The sequence below is a fragment of the Benincasa hispida genome, chromosome 3 (assembly GCF_009727055.1).
Source record: "Benincasa hispida cultivar B227 chromosome 3, ASM972705v1, whole genome shotgun sequence".
NCBI classification, from domain to species: Eukaryota; Viridiplantae; Streptophyta; class Magnoliopsida; order Cucurbitales; family Cucurbitaceae; genus Benincasa; species Benincasa hispida.
In genome coordinates, this window is record NC_052351.1 from 72,511,054 (window position 1) to 72,527,267 (window position 16,214).

Genomic DNA, 16,214 nt, shown 5'->3' on the forward strand with positions numbered 1-16,214 from the left:
AACTAAACTCTTTAGTCACGGAATCCACCATCCGTTAACTGCCAGGCACTCCACTAAAGACCGACAACTGAACTCTCCTTACCACAGATATTATTATGTCCATCTTAACTAATCAACAGTGCGACAACCCTTCACAGATCGCTCGTAAGTACACTCGCCAATAACCGTTATGCCTCTGTAGTTACATCCAACTTTTTAAGTACCACTGAATCCTCTAATGAACATAAGTCATAGTCCTACTATGACTGAGCCTCTCTTTCCAAAGAGAAGTTGTGGCCACTATGTTCAAGCCCCGGAATCAACCCTTAAGGGAGCAATCTCTCTACTTATCCTTGCTTCGAGAAAGAAGTGAATTTCATCTTGTGTATTGAGTTCCCAACTCCCAGATCAGACAAGTCCCCAAAAAGGTAGGCGTGTTGAGTTGGCAATCTGGCCACTCTCACCCATAATAATCAAAGGACCGCCCTCAAAGGCAGGAATTCCCAAAACACTCAGAATTGAGGTCGTGTCACCTATGGTCGTTTAGGTGAGATGTAAGTCTCTAGTATCAACGACGTGATATACAGAGTCTAGTCATTTCGTGGTCCGATCTTATACAAACTCTTTGTATAGGACACCCCCGCTTGTACGTCTCCACTTGAATGGTTAAGATCTACCATCTGTAGTAGTTTATAACACTTGCAAACCTCTACAAAGCGAGTTGTATCCGTAGTGTCACAAGGATCAGGTATCCCATCTTAATCCCTATACTACAAACCTACTTAGGTTATCACTTAAGGCATGATCCACTTGTATATGACATATACATGCTTAAGTTTACATAAGATAACCATGGAGCTTTGTTTATTGGATATGAGTAAATGCGAGAATGAAATAACAGTTATTTTATTCATAAAACAATGTGTATCATTACAAACAACAAGACTCCGGGAGAATTAGGACACAAATCCCAATAAATCTGAGATTGGTCTTCCAAAACCTCGTAACCAGCCTGAAAGGAATTCCAATTCTAAATTTGATAATCCCCAAATAAAGGGCTGAAAAATCTCATCCCCTTCACCACTCTAAATCCTTCCATACATGAAACTTAAAAAGAGACCTCTAGGATGGTTGATGGACATAAGTTTGGTGGGTGGTACTTTCGAAGATTTGGCAGACATGAAACAAGGAAAATTCAGTAGAGACCAAAGAGATATATGGATGATCAAATCCTTAGTTGAAAAACATGCGCAATAAACCAAAGGGCATAGGGTAACACACAACCATTCAAAAAGTCCCAATCTTCCCCACGGTTGAATTCTTTTTTGTGGCTATTCTGCTATTGTTGTTAGAAAGAAAAAAAACAATAAAAAAAAGTTCTCGCTTATTTCATTAGACAAACCCTAATTTGATTTTTGAAGTGAGAAAAAGGACATAAATGGAGATTGAAAAAATGCAAGTGCCAACAGAGGAGCAGAAAATCAGTGCAATACAGTAGGAGGGAAGCGCCGACGAGACGAGAGGAAGGGAGGTGACAGCAGGAACACTGAACTAGAAAGATGGGTGGCAACACTGAGCTGTTGGAAGGAAGGAAAATGGTGGTAGGAAGGGGAAGAAGAAGTGAAAACCCACACTTCTCAATGGGTATGTAATTCGATCACTTTTGTAGCTAAAAGATGCCTGGTAAATGCCTTTTCCAAGATTAATAAACAAAGCCCACCAACCAAACATGGGCTTTGTAAGCCCATTCCCATTCCCACCCTCTTTTCCCTCCAACCAAACGGCCCATAAGTGTATGTGCTATGCATTGGAAACTTTGTTCTTTAGTTTATGCTAAGTTCAACATCTCTCAATGTGAATACTACATAATCCTATCTTTAGGGTGCATGCGTTAGTTATATCTCTAAAATTACTTTACACTCTGACTTGATGCGTTTAGTAGTAAACTACTCTCTCGAATGACTTAACTACTTTTATCACTTTAATCAACTGAGAAGAAAGACTTAAGCAACAAATTTCATGCTCTTATCAAGTCAGAAAGTTCACAAACACAACAACTTCGATAGTAAACACAACAATTTAATTAATTCTATCATATATAATTAATTCCCTCAATTAATTTGAACAATTCAAATTAATCCAAAAACTTAATTCTCAATAAATCCCTGTTGAGCTACAAAGAGGATCACATGGACCTATAGATTGAAGCTCCAATAGTACTTGGATAATAATTAAACTCTTTAATTAAATTATCCAACATCCATTAACTGTCGGTCACATCACTAAAGACCGACAACTACACTCTTCGCACTACAGATTTATTTCTATGTCCATTGAATATAAATAGTCAACAGTGCGATGACCCTTTACAAATTGCTCGTATGTACAATTGGACTAAAATTATTGTTTTGCCCCTATAGTCACATCTAACTCCTTAAGTACCACTGATCCCTCTAATAAACAATAAGTCATAGTCCAACTATGACCAAGTCCCCCTTGGGTTAGGAGAGGGTGTGGCCACATTGTTTAAGCCCCGAAATAAATCCTTAAGGGAGTAATTTATCCATTTATCTTGACATTAGGGAATGGGTGAATTCCGTCTTGTGTAGTTGTATTTCTAGTTCCCTAATCAAACGAATCCCCATAATGGTAGACATATTGAGTTGGAAATCTGGCCACTCTCACCCATACAAATCAAAAGATCACCTTCATAGGCAGGAGTTCACAACTCACTCAAGATTCAGGTCATGTCACCTATGGTTATCCTGGTAAAATGTAAGTCTCTACTATTAACGGTGTTATATATTAAGACTAATCATTTCATGGTTTGGTCTTATATAAACTCTTTGTATAGGATACCCCTACTCACATGTCTCCACATGAATGATCAGGATCATACCATTTATAGCAATTTATAACACTTGTAACATTTACAAAGTGGGTCGTATCCGTATTGTCACTAGGATATGGCACCCAACATTATCCATATACTACAGACCGCTTAGGTTATCATTGAAACATGATCCACTCGTATGTCTCTACATATATGTTTAAATTACATAAAATAACCTAGGATTTTAGTTTATTTGATTGAGCGTATGCTCATAAAATAACAATTATTTTATTAATAGTAATTTGTTTATACAATGTTTACAAACTACGAGAATACAAGAGATTTTGGACACCAATCCCAACATAATACATAACATCACATACATCAGGCTGCCAACAGCCGATGCATAGGGGATTCGTCTTATTTTCTCAACTTCTTGAGGTGTCTTAGGACATTGTTCCTTAGACAATATAACTCCATACCTAAAACGTAGCGAACCGTTCTTGGAGTTTCGCATAAAAAATTTGACAAGCATTTTGTCAATATACAACGCTTTAGACAGGGTTGGTGTTTTTTTCTTTTGATATCTAAAGATCTGTACGCCTAGAACAAACTGCGCCTCTCCCAAATCTTTCATTTGGAATTGGGTCGCTAGCCAATTCTTAATTTCAGTCAGTAGTTTTACATCATTCCCAATCAGTAAAATATCATCTACATACAACACTAGAAAAGCTACTGAACTATTGATGATCCTCTTGTATACACAAGGCTTATCAACACTCTGATCAAAGCCATAAGATTTGATCACAGTATCAAATCTTATATTCCAAAATCGAGAAGCTTCCTTCAATCCATAGATGAACGATTAAGCCTGCAAAGCTTTTGCTCTTGACCTTAGGTTATGAATCCCCGAGGTTGCTGCATATAAATGATCTGCTCAAGATTTCCATTATGAAAGGCAGACTTGACCTCTATTTTTCAGATTCATAGTCATAATATGAGGTAATGGATAGAAGAATTCATATAGAATTTAACGTGGCAACAGGTGAGAAAGTCTCCCCATAGTCAACTCCCTCAACTTGGGTATAATCCTTTGCCACAAGTCTAGCCTTGAAGATTTGCACCTTCCCATCAGCACCACGTTTTCTCCTATAGATCCATTTGTAACCTACAGGTTTTACCCAATCAGGTTGATCTATAAGATCCCAAACTGAATTGAAGTACATAGACTCCATTTCGAGATCCATAACTTTAATCAACTCATCTTTATCAACATCCTCCATTGCCTATTTGTAAGACAATGGATCCTCAACATCTTCGTCAGCTACCATAGCTAGGATTTTTTTTTGTTAAACCCATATAACAGACAGACGAGTTCGTAACCCTACCACCACGTCGAGGCTCCCTCAACATTTGAGGTGGATTTGACCTACTAGATGATCCAACTTCAACAACTCTTGTTGAGGTGTTAGTTCTTCAACAACTCTTGTTAAAGGTTCAGTAGTTTATTTGGAAATTTCATTCAACACGATCTTACTATCGGGTTTATGCTCCCTAATGTGGTCCTCCTCTAGAAATGTAGCGTTTTTCAACACAAACACTTTATTTTCTTTAGATCATAAAAGTAACCACCTCTCATTCCTTTAGGATAGCCTATAAATAGGCACAATTTTGAACGAGGTTTTAGTTTCTTAAGATTTGCCTAAAGCAAATGTTCTGGGCAACCCTAGATCCTTAAATGGCGTAAACTACCTTTACCATTCAATAATTTCAAAGGTGTTCTGGTAACACTTTTGGATGGAACACGGTTCAAAATATATGCTGCAGTCTATACTGCATAACCCCAAAACAAGTCTGGTAGGGATGTATAACTCATCATAGACCATACAACGTCCAACAAGGTTCGATTTCTCCTTTCCGATACACCATTCTGCTGAAGTATACCAAGTGATGAGAGTTGGGATACAATTTCATGTTCTATCAAATAATTCTGGATCGTAAGATCCAAAAACTCTCCACCTCGATCAAATCGAAATGTTTTCATTGTTTTATTTAATGCATTTTCAACTCAGCCTTAAACTCTTTAAACTTTTCAAAAGTTTCAGACTTCTATTGCATTAAATAAACATACCCATATCTTGAATAATCATTAGTAAAAGTGATGAAATATTCAAACCCTTCTCTTGCTTTAACATTCATCGGACTATAGAGGTTTGAATGTACAAGTTCTAAGGGTTCTTTGGCCCTATGACCTTTTCCAATAAAAGATCTTTTAGTCATTTTGCCTTCAAGGCATGACTCTCACACAGATAGAGAATTTTCTTCTAACTCGCTTAGAAGTCCATTCTTGACCAATCTCTCAATCATATTGAGATTGATGTGTCCTAATCTTAGATGCCAAAGATGGACATTTTCTTTAGGAGAAAGTTTTAGTCTTTTATTTTGAGTTACCGCAGCTTTAAACATTTCAGTGTTAAGGAAGGCTTTAGTTGCTAACGGTCTTAGCACATATAAATTATCTTCAAGATTAGCACAACAAATTAAAACTCCATTCTTGTAAATAAAAACTTTATTCACATGAAAGTTAAGAGAGTACTATTGTTCAAGAAGACATTTTACAGAAACCAGGTTCCTTTGCAAACCTGGAACCACATATACATTATCTAATAAAATATTAGATTTCTATAAGCAGAGTCTAAGCTCTCCCACTGCCATAGCTGAGACGATGTGCCCAGTTCCAACACGCATCGTCATCTCCCCAACTTCTAGTTACCGCCAGGAACTAATTCCCTGAAATGAAAAACTATAACGACCCGACCTTTCAAGTACTTTGACAAGGGCCATTACAACTAAATACACATTTAAAACCCAAAACATTTTGACCATTGAAGTAAAATTCATCAAAACAATAAAGATAGTTTTCCAAAATAAATTAAAATGTCAATAAATAACAAATAAGTAAAACATTTGTTTGGGGCCCCTAAAATATTTACAAAGGAAACATTCAAATGTTGAATATTTTGTCTGACATTAAATTCTAGTTTCAAAACAATCAAATGACCAAAAACATAAACTGAACGAAAGCAATTTCTCTCGTCCCCATATGGCTCTATCATAGGTCCCGTTTGTCATTCACCAACTTATTCCTGTCATTCCCTGAAAAACATAAAGGAAGAAAGGAGGAGTATAACAATTCCCCATAAGTGACATGTTATTGGGCCCTAGGTTACCCGATAGCTAGTTTATCTAGGCATCGGTTTACACCTATCATATCAGTCATAGTGATCTTGAAGGGGGCACATATCAATCATAAACATAATTCAGTTATAGTGTGTAACCTGAAGGTCCACAAATCAGTCATAGACATGAATCAAAAGGAAAATGAATTAGTCATAATGTGTAACTCGAAGGTCCACAAATCAGTCATAGACATGAACCCGAAGGAACATGAATTAGTCATAGTGTGTAACCCAAAGGTCCACAAATGAATCATAGACATGAACCCGAAGGAACATGAANAGGAACATGAATTAGTCATAGTGTGTAACCCAAAGGTCCACAAATGAATCATAGACATGAACCCGAAGGAACATGAATTAGTCATAGTGTGTAACTCGAAGGTCCACAAATCAGTCATAGACATTAACTTGAAGGAACATGAATCCGTCATAGTGTGTAACCCAAAGGTCCACAAATCAGTCATAGACATGAACCAGAAGGAACATGAATTAGTCATAATTTGCACATATACAGTTGTATGTGTACACCTGCCCAGATAAGAAAAACTAATAGGAACCCTATAACTTAGCATGCATCAGTTTTCATATAACTTCTATGCTATATTTTACAGTCGTTTAACTTAGGGGTAAAATTTCATATATATCCTCAGTCAACGATACAATCATCATAGACAAAACAGTCCAATCCAATCAGTCAATGCTATTAAAATCATGTAGTTTAATCAGTCATAATGTATCGGTCCAAGCAGTCTAGAATAATCAGTCAAATCAGTCTTAACAATCTCAAGAAATAGTCCATGTAGTCTTAAGTAAACAATCCAACTAGTGGGGAAGACTGGTTCGAAGGCAAACCAGTAGAAAGTCAAGATTGAAATTCCAAAATAATCCAAGAAATTAATCTCCAACTGAAACTTGAATTAACATTCCAAACGCTTTGTTTGCTCCAAATTTATTCTAAACTTCACTCAAAGATTCAAATCTATACATAAACCATAATTTAGGATTTAAAATCAAATTCCCAACATTTATCACTAATCCAAAAAGTCCTACAGCCTATATTTCTTGATTTAAAATGAGAGTCCCAATGCTTAGTACTAGTACTAAGAAATACAAACCTCTGGTGAAATCCCGAAAGTACTGGTGAAACCCTAAACCCTAAACACAAACCTCTTTTGCTACTAGTTTCAGTTATGTCAAATGATGACCCACATTTTACATCCATTTTTGGAAGAGTCTCCTAGAAGGTGTTAGATACCCAATCAAAATTTATTACAGCTTTTCACTCACAAACCGATGGTCAAATAGAGCTTTTGAACCAAAAATTAGAGAATATATCATGTGCTTGTGCGTGGGAGATTTCGAGGAGTTGGGGCTCTAATTTTCATCTCATGAAGTTTACTTACATTAACAATCATCAGACTAGTATTGACATGTGACATAAATCCCAAACTTTCCTTTAATTAAATCTAAATTTCAAAATTTCTTGCTAAAAAAATAATAAAATTGAATTATCCTTTTACAGTAATTCAATTTAACTTCCACAATTCAAAATATTCTCAAATCTTACAAAATACTGAACTTAAATTACCAACAAACTTGAGACGTTATATTCTTCCTTCCTCAAAGAACTTTCGTCCTCGAAAGTTCATTCCCGAAAAAAACTCCAAGTGCTGGGCTCTCATTTCATCCTGTTGCTCCTATGTAGCCTCCTTGAACTGGTGATTCTGCCACAAAATTTCACAAGTTCCCTTTCCCTGTTGCGTAAGGTCTTCACCTCCCTGGCAAGATTCTTATAGGCTTCTCTTCATAACTCAAGTTTTCATTCAACTAGAAAGGTTCAAAGTCCGCCACATGGGATAGATCTGCCACATACTTCCTTAACATCAAAACATGGAAAACATTGTGAACCGAAGAGAGGGACGGTGGCAACGCCAACCAATAAGCTACAAGGCCAATTTGCTCCAAGACCTCGAAAGGCCCAATAAATCGTGGACTTAGCTTCTCTTTTCTTCCAAACCTCAACATACCTTTCATAGGTGCCACTTTCAAGAACACTTTATCAATGTTTCAAACTATAGGTCTTTACGCCTAACGTCGGCATAACTCTTTTGTTTGCTCTGAGTTGTTTGTATACGAGCTCTAATTTTCTACATTGCCTCATTCGTAGTTTGTACTAGCTCAGGTCTAAGAAACTTTTTCTCACCCACCTCATCCCAACATAAAGGAGACCTGCAACTTTTTCCATATGCAAACTTCATCAAATACAGGTGAGAGTCCAACTCCCTGAAAACTTTATTGCACAAGCAAGCAACATGTCCTCCAATATCTAGCTCAAACGTTCTGTCTGTCTGTCAATTTATGGGTGAAAAGCTGTACTAAAATCCAATCGAGTACCCAACCTTGTTTGAAGACTCTTCCAAAAGTTAGATGTAAAACGAGAGTCTTTGTCTGACACAATGGACACAGGTACTCCATGCAATCTCACCACCTCCTTCATGTATATCTGCGCCCACTTATTCATCGAAAAAGTAGACTTCCCCGATACGAAATGTGCTAGCTTAGTAAGCTCGTCTACTACAACCCAAATTACAATAAAGCCCTTTATTGTTTGAGGCAACCCCACGATGAAGTCCGTAGACACATTCTCCCACTTCCACTTTGGTACGCTTAAAGGATGCAACAAACCTGCTAGCTTCTGCCTCGGGGCTTTCACTTACTGACACACCAAACACTTACTGGCGAACTCAACTATCTCTATTTTCATGTCATTCCACCAATAACAACGCTTGAAGTCCTGGTACATCTTAGTACTGCCAGGATGTATCGAAAATAGGGAACTATGAGCTTCCAACGACAAATCGTTCTTAAGGTCACTGTTCACTGGTACGCACAAGCGTCCTTGATAGAGAAGACCATTATATGCAGATGCAGAGAACTCACCACCCTGCCTTGATTCCACCCTGCGAACTTCCTCAACCAGGTAAGGATCACCCCCTTGATCCTTAATAATCCTCTGCCTCAAGGTCGATTGCACCAAACACTATGCCAACTGAGCGGTGATTTCCCCCGCTACTATTGCAATCTTAGCCCGCTCAAAGTCCTTACATGGATGAGTTTTTCCGGTAATTAGGGTTGTCGAATGGGTTACCTTCCTACTTAGAGCACCTTCCACTACATTTTCCTTTCTTGGGTGGTACAAAATCTCACATTTATAATCCTTCACCAACTTTAACCACCTACGCTGTTTCATGTTTAACTTCTTCTGAGTGAAGAAGTATTTTAAACTCTTGTGGTCAGTGAAAATTTGTATCTTCTCTCCATATAAATATTGCCTCTAGATTTTTAGGGAAAAAACCATTGCTCCCAATTCCAAATCATGTGTAGGGTAGTTCTATTTATGGTTCTTTAGCTGACATGAGGCATAAGCAATTACCTTACTCTACTGCATTAACACACACCTCAAACCCTTCTTGGTGGTGTCACTATAGATGACGAAACCATCTGATCTATCTAGGATTGTAAGAATTGGTGGTGAAACAAAATTTCTGTTTGGGATCTTGGAAATTGTCCTCACAAGCCTTACTTCAGACAAAAGAAGCTCCCTTCCTAGTCAACTGAGTCAAGGAAGTGGCTATGCGAGAAAAATCCTTCACTAACCACCAATAGTAGCTTGCGTTCAGGAAACTGCACACCACATTGACTGTGATTGGACGAGGCCAACTCATAACTACCTTAATCTTTGCAGAATCAACGGAGACTTCTTCCTTTGACACCACATGTCCTAGGAAGGACACCTGCCTCAACCAAAACTCGCATTTAGTTAACATATAACTTATTCATCCTCAAAGTCTCCAAAAATTTTCATAAATGCTCCTCATGTTCTACCTCTGTTTTGGAGTAAACCAAGATGTCATCTATAAAACTATCACAAAAGTGTCAAGGAGTTCCTTAAACACCCTATTCATTAGGTCAATAAATACTGCTGAAGCATTCATCAAACCGAACGACATTACGATGAACTCATAATGTCCATATCTCGAACAAAAAGTTGTCTTAGGTATATCAATATCCTTTATCCTCAACTAATGATAATCTGACCAAAGGTCAATCTTGGATAATACTATAGCTCTCTGCAATTGGTCAAACAAGTCATCAATCCTGAGAAGTGGATACTTATTATTGATCGTCACTTTATTCAACTCCCTATAGTCAATGAAGAGATGCAATGATCCATCTTTCTTTTTCACAAAAAGTACTGGTGCACCCCATAATGACACACTAGGGCGTATGAAACCCTTATCCAGGAACTCTTGCAACTGAATTTTATGCTCTTTCAATTCCACTTGAGTCATTCTGTATGGAGCTTTCGAGATAGGAGTTGTGTCTGGCTCCAACTCGATAGCAAAATCTATCTCCCGATACGGCAACAAACCTGGGACATCCTCTGGGAAAATATTTTGGTAGTCTATCACTACTGACTCTGAGGTCAAGGAGACTTCAACATCTCTAGTGTCAACCACGCTGGCCAAGATACTACAGGCACTTTGGTTAAACAACCTATTGGCTTTCATAGCTGAAATCACTTTGGGTAGAACTACAGTCCCATCCCCTTTAAACGTAAAGCTGGCCCCAGTAGGAGGATTAAAAATAACCTCATTGCGGAAGCAATCTATACTAGCATGACTAGTAGCTAGCCAATATATGCTCAATATCACATCAAAATTAGGCATGTTTAGAACTATCAAGGTCACATCTAATGTATGATTTTCTGTTTCTACCTGACATGCCTTTATCTTTTCAGTAGCTAACATGATTTCCCCTGACGGAGTGGAAACTGAAAGAACATACTGTAAGGGTTCTGACTCTAACATGACATGTTTTACTAATGCAAACGATATGAATGAGTGAGATGAACCAGAGTCAAATGAAACCAATGTATAGTGTCCCAAGATTGGGAGCGTACCTGTCACAATTGTACCAGACTTCTCAGCCTCTTGTCGAGTGGTGGAGTACACTCTACCCTGCAGCTGTTGACGACTTGAACCACCCTGATCTGAGCTCGCGGCCTGGCTCTTATTTTCATATGCATTTCTCTTAGGGCACTTCTCCGACATGTGCCCTCTCTGGCCACACCGAAAAAAAAAAAACCCTCTAGTTCTGGCTAGACAATGTCCTCAATGACGTGCACCACACATCGAACTGATCGACTTATCCTCTTTAGCTACAGGTTGAAAGCCCTGTTGCCCCCACTAACATGGAGCTCTGCCTGTGTTCTGACTCTTTTGCCGAGGCTCCGAAGTCCTCTCCTCTACTTTCTTTTTCTGTCCTGCGAAGGTCCTAATCCCCAACGACTTCCTGTACTCATCCCCTTCTTGGGAATCTGCGTTGATCCTTATGGCTGCCCGCAATGTCGCGGCGTAGGTTTTGAGGTCAAGAGCATGAACCATACCTCGTAATCCGTTCCTCAAGCCCTGAATGAACTTTTCTATCCTTGTCACCTTTGTTTCAACCAACTTAGGGGCAAAATGGGACAAGTTGTCAAATTCTTGCTCATACTACTCTACCGACATAACCCCTTGCTTCAAATTCAGGAATTCAGCTTGCTTGTTATACCGAGTGTTGGCAAAGAAATTTTTTTCATCAAAACGTTCTTTAAACTGATCCCACGACGCAAGCCCTCTACTTGTGTCAATCATCTTCTCTGTTGAACGCCACTATATTTCTGCATTATCTGTCAACATAAAAACTATGCACAGGAGCTTGTGCTCCTTCGGACACCTCATGTAATGGAAAATTGTTTCAATAGAGGACATCCACATCTCTACCTTTATAGGATCCTTCAACGACCCATCAAAGGTACGAGGGTCAAATTTCCTGAAATCCCTTAAGTGCTTAGCTTCGAGAGACAAGTCCTACATGTTCTGGTTCTGTGGTTGGACCGGTTGCACCTATACCGATGATATCGGTTCCTGTTGAGTCTGATTTTGAGCTGCCTGCCCTACCATTGCATTGCGGATCAATTCTTATATCCTGCCCATTAAAGATGATGTAATAGCTTCCCCAATTCTTTCTTCCATTGTCTCTTCATCCACTTGAGTCATAGGTGGGTTTGGAGCTACCGAGACATCCTAACTTCCATCGGCTCCACCCTTCTGTACTCTTGATGCGGAAGGATCTTGAACTTGTGGATCCTGCACTTGTGGGTCTTGAACCTCTCCTCTAACCTTCCTTTTTACTCTGAATTTGGGTGTCATAACCTAACATGTACCTAAAGGCCAGTTCTCACTAGATCCCTTGACATAAATCACGTCTACTAAGGCATCACATCACATTACATCACATTAGTTTTCACTGGATCCCTTGACATAAATCACGTCCTCTAGATGCCACTCTCTAGTGGGGTGTGCATAACCCTCTAGTTTCCATGGGACGACTAGTTAGTGAATAGTTGAACCCATTCTACCGTAAATTAGGTGTACCCTCAAATCTCTCGTGAATTCCAAAGGAAACACAAACCTCTGGTGAAATCCCAAAGGAGATCACCACCTCTGGTGAATCCCGAAGGAAACACAAACCTCTGGTGAATCCCGAAGGAATCACAAACCTCTGATGAAATCCCGAAGGGAACACAAACCTCTAGTGGGTATTTAATTACGGGTAAGGGTAACTATCACTATCATAAACATAACATGCATCATAAAACATAGTCCTACAAACATGCAAATACACATCATCATACTCATTGTTCATCCTAGCCAATCTTATAAACAGAAAATAACTCAGTTCATGCTAGCATTCATAACATGTTGCAAAACATAATGAGATCAACTTATTTATCACCATACATTTCGATACAGACAACCTCAGAATCCTCAGACTAAATCTTAAATTTCATCGCCTGGCACATAAGCAGTTCCAGTAGTAATATTACTTACTTCAAATTTAGCCACGAATAAAAGTCCACGAAATTAATTTCTTTAAAAGTTTTAAAAGATTTGGATTTGTCCTATAACATAAATTCAAGGTTAAATTAGCAACCAAGGCCTAAAATGATGAATCCAAAATTTAAATTAATCCCCTTATGTCTAAATCCAATTAACCAAAATTCCTAAAAGCTTCATGGGTATTCAACCCCACGTCATAACTCCACAATAAAGCCATGAAACTCACCTTAAATTCTTTTTCTTTCACTTCAACACACACACACATATATATTTCAATCCCTTTCCTTTTCCTCTTCAAATTCTAAATCTTTTTGGATTTAAAAATCCAAAACTTTTTGAAAAAGTAATTTAAACCAATTATCTTGATTGGCTGATTCAATTTTATTCCAAAAATCTCTCCCAAATTTTAATTCAATTTCACCGAACTAAAATAAAATTGAGATAATGTGACATAAATCCCAAACTTTACTTTAATCACATCTAAATTTGAAAATTTCCTTCTGAACAAATAGTAAAATTGAATTATCCCCTTACTGTAATTCAATTAACTTCCAAAATTCAAAGTATTATCAAATTTTACAAAATACTGAACTTAAATTACCAACAAACTTGAGATCTTACACCTTACTTGCATATCATCATCATCATCTTACATAAGGCTTAATGTGATAATTTTTGAACTCAGAACCATATGTTATAGACTCTTCTTCCAGTTTCTTCTTCAATCTCCTCCAAGTTCTCAACATATCAGATTGTATCAACCCTCTGTAAAGCATCTCAAAGGTAACCTTCTGTGGAAGAAACCCCCTTTCAATCATTTCAACAAAAAATTGACAAGCCTCTCTCCATCTCTGCTTCTCACACAACCCATGGATCATCGTCGTATATGAATCCAAATCTGGCCCTCTACCGCTCTCTTTCATATCATTCCACACCTCTTTCAGAGTCTCCTTCTTGTCCAGATTCAGAAACAAGGCCAGTAATATGTTATAGGTATGCAAACTAGGAGCACATAAACAATCATCTCTCATTTTCTTGTACAACCTCAAAGCACCAGCCCCATCCTTTCTACCTCTATACTCTTTGAAGAAACAGTTATAAGTTGCAGGAGATGGAGAAATTCCACTTCTCACCATTTCTTCAACCAAGTTTTCAGCATCCTCAAGCCTCCCACAAGAGCAGAGGCATTTGATAACCGAAGTATATGTTGCGACCGTGGGAGAGATCCCGATCTCTTTCATCTGCTTCAACTTATCAAGAGACAACTCCGGCTTGTGGGCACGGCTAAAAACATGAAGGACAATAGAGAAACTCGTTACATCAGGCTCAATCCCTCTCTGCCGCATTTCATCGAACACCTTCTCTGCATTCCTAATCGTCTTCTCAAACCTCCCCTCCGGATGCAAACTCGCTCTCCTGCAAACCCCATTCAACAAAACATTATAAGTAACCACATTCGGCTCAATCCCACGCCCCACCATATCCTTCAAAAACCTCTCCCCCATCTCAAATCGGCCAATCTTACACCACCCATATATCAAAATCGTATAAATCTTCGCATCAACACCAAACTCCCCCTTCCTCTTGTTAAAAATCTCCACCGCAACTTTCACATACCCATATCTACAAAGGGTGTCCAGCAAATAGCAAAATTCATCGATTCGTACCTTATTTCCAGTAAGCCCCTCGATGTCATCAAACGCTCGAACAGCCTGGCGAGTTAGACCTGCGGAAACCAAGCGGCGAATCAGCAATAGGAAAGTGTCAGTGCCCTTGTGGTCCATTTGAAGAATCAAATGCCAGGCGGCGTCGAATTGGCGAACCTTGGCGAAGATATCGATGAGAATGTTGTAGGAGGAAGTGGAGATGGGGTTGAAGGGGAGGGATTTGGCGTAGTGGAAGAGGGAGAGGGCGATTTTGGAGTGGTGGGTGAGGCGGAGGAGGGTTTGATCGAGGAGGTGAGAGGAGAAAGAGATGGAATGGAGTTGGAGGGAGGATTCCATGGAGTGGAAGGGGTTGTGATGGTGGATGAGGATTTGAGAAACCAAATCCGCATCTTTTGAGGCTTCGATTTGGGGAAGAAGAGAACAGAGAAAGCGGACGTAGGAAATTGTTGAAGGGAGAGGAGAAAAGCTATGAACTTTTCTAAGAGCCATTGAATGGAATTGAATTGAACCCCTCTTCGCAAGGCAGAAGAGAGCAAAAACTAAACGGCAAAACTTGAAATTTTTTTTTTTTTTTTTTTTTTTTTTTTTTTAAAGTCAAAGCTTAAATTTTGAAGATAAGTTTTAATTTTTTTTTAAAAAAAAATTGTATTCTAACCTTCTCGTGAAAATTTAAGGATATATTTGAGACTAATTTTCAAATAGATAAAATCACTTTTCTTATAATTAAAATCAATCCTAGACATTTGTTCGCAAGAGATTTCAACACAGAAGAGTTGTGTTGTGGAATGAAATAAACATGTATTAGTTTTAGGACTTCAAGTTGGGCTAATTATTGCTTAAATTGTATGCTTTGATGTTGTTTTTAATGTTTGTAAAAGAGTGAAGCTAAGGAATGAGAATTGAGAACTTTTGAGGCAAGAATCATGAAAATAGAGCTTAGAGTATGAATCGAGGCTAAAAAAAAAGCTAAAAAAGGAGAAGTATGGAGCATTTCAATGCTTTTGGGGAGCATCCCAACCCTCTAAATCTATGGGGTAGCATTGTGATACCTCCACTCAACCTTGCAAGGCAGAGAACAAATGTCGCGATACTATGAGATAACTTTGCAACGCTTCAAAAAGTTTGAGGTCACTTTGGATGCTCGAAATTTGCGAGGCGCTTCGGCCAACACTAGGTAGCATCACAATGTTATTTACACCTTCTTCTATTAATTGCAGCTCAATTCTCTCTCCCCCCCCACCCCAAGGAAAATCGACAAAAATGATCATTTGGATGTTTGATTTTGCCTTTTTACCTCTTTTTGAAAAATAAGTTTTTTTTTCTTACCCTTTTGATGATGAAAATGATGTAAGCATAAATTTTTTTTTTATGTACAATTACTTTTATGCCCCCTTTTATTAAATTCTTACTTTTAATTTTCAACAACTAACCTATCAAATTAATTTTAAATTCAACAAATAACCAGCAACAAAAGAATTGTTATACAATTCACAACAAAAAAAAAATTATATTCAGAAAAAAATGTTCTACCAAAATTAATTGTTTTACATCC

The 16,214-nt window shown here is 38.2% G+C and overlaps 1 protein-coding gene across 1 annotated transcript; it reads right to left on the reverse strand.

The window, feature by feature from the left end:
• Positions 1 to 13,496: 13,496 nt before the first annotated feature.
• On the reverse strand, positions 13,497 to 15,194 carry LOC120072543 (pentatricopeptide repeat-containing protein At2g13420, mitochondrial-like). The gene has a single exon (XM_039024931.1). It carries the CDS (start codon positions 15,149 to 15,151, stop codon positions 13,640 to 13,642), a length of 1,512 nt encoding a protein of 503 aa, XP_038880859.1. The 5' UTR covers positions 15,152 to 15,194; the 3' UTR covers positions 13,497 to 13,639.
• Between the last annotated feature and the right edge of the window lie 1,020 nt (positions 15,195 to 16,214).

Excerpts from the sequence above, each read along its gene's own strand:
- LOC120072543 (XM_039024931.1), bottom strand. The coding sequence starts at position 15,151 with ATGGCTCTTAGAAAAGTTCATAGCTTTTCTCCTCTCCCTTCAACAATT.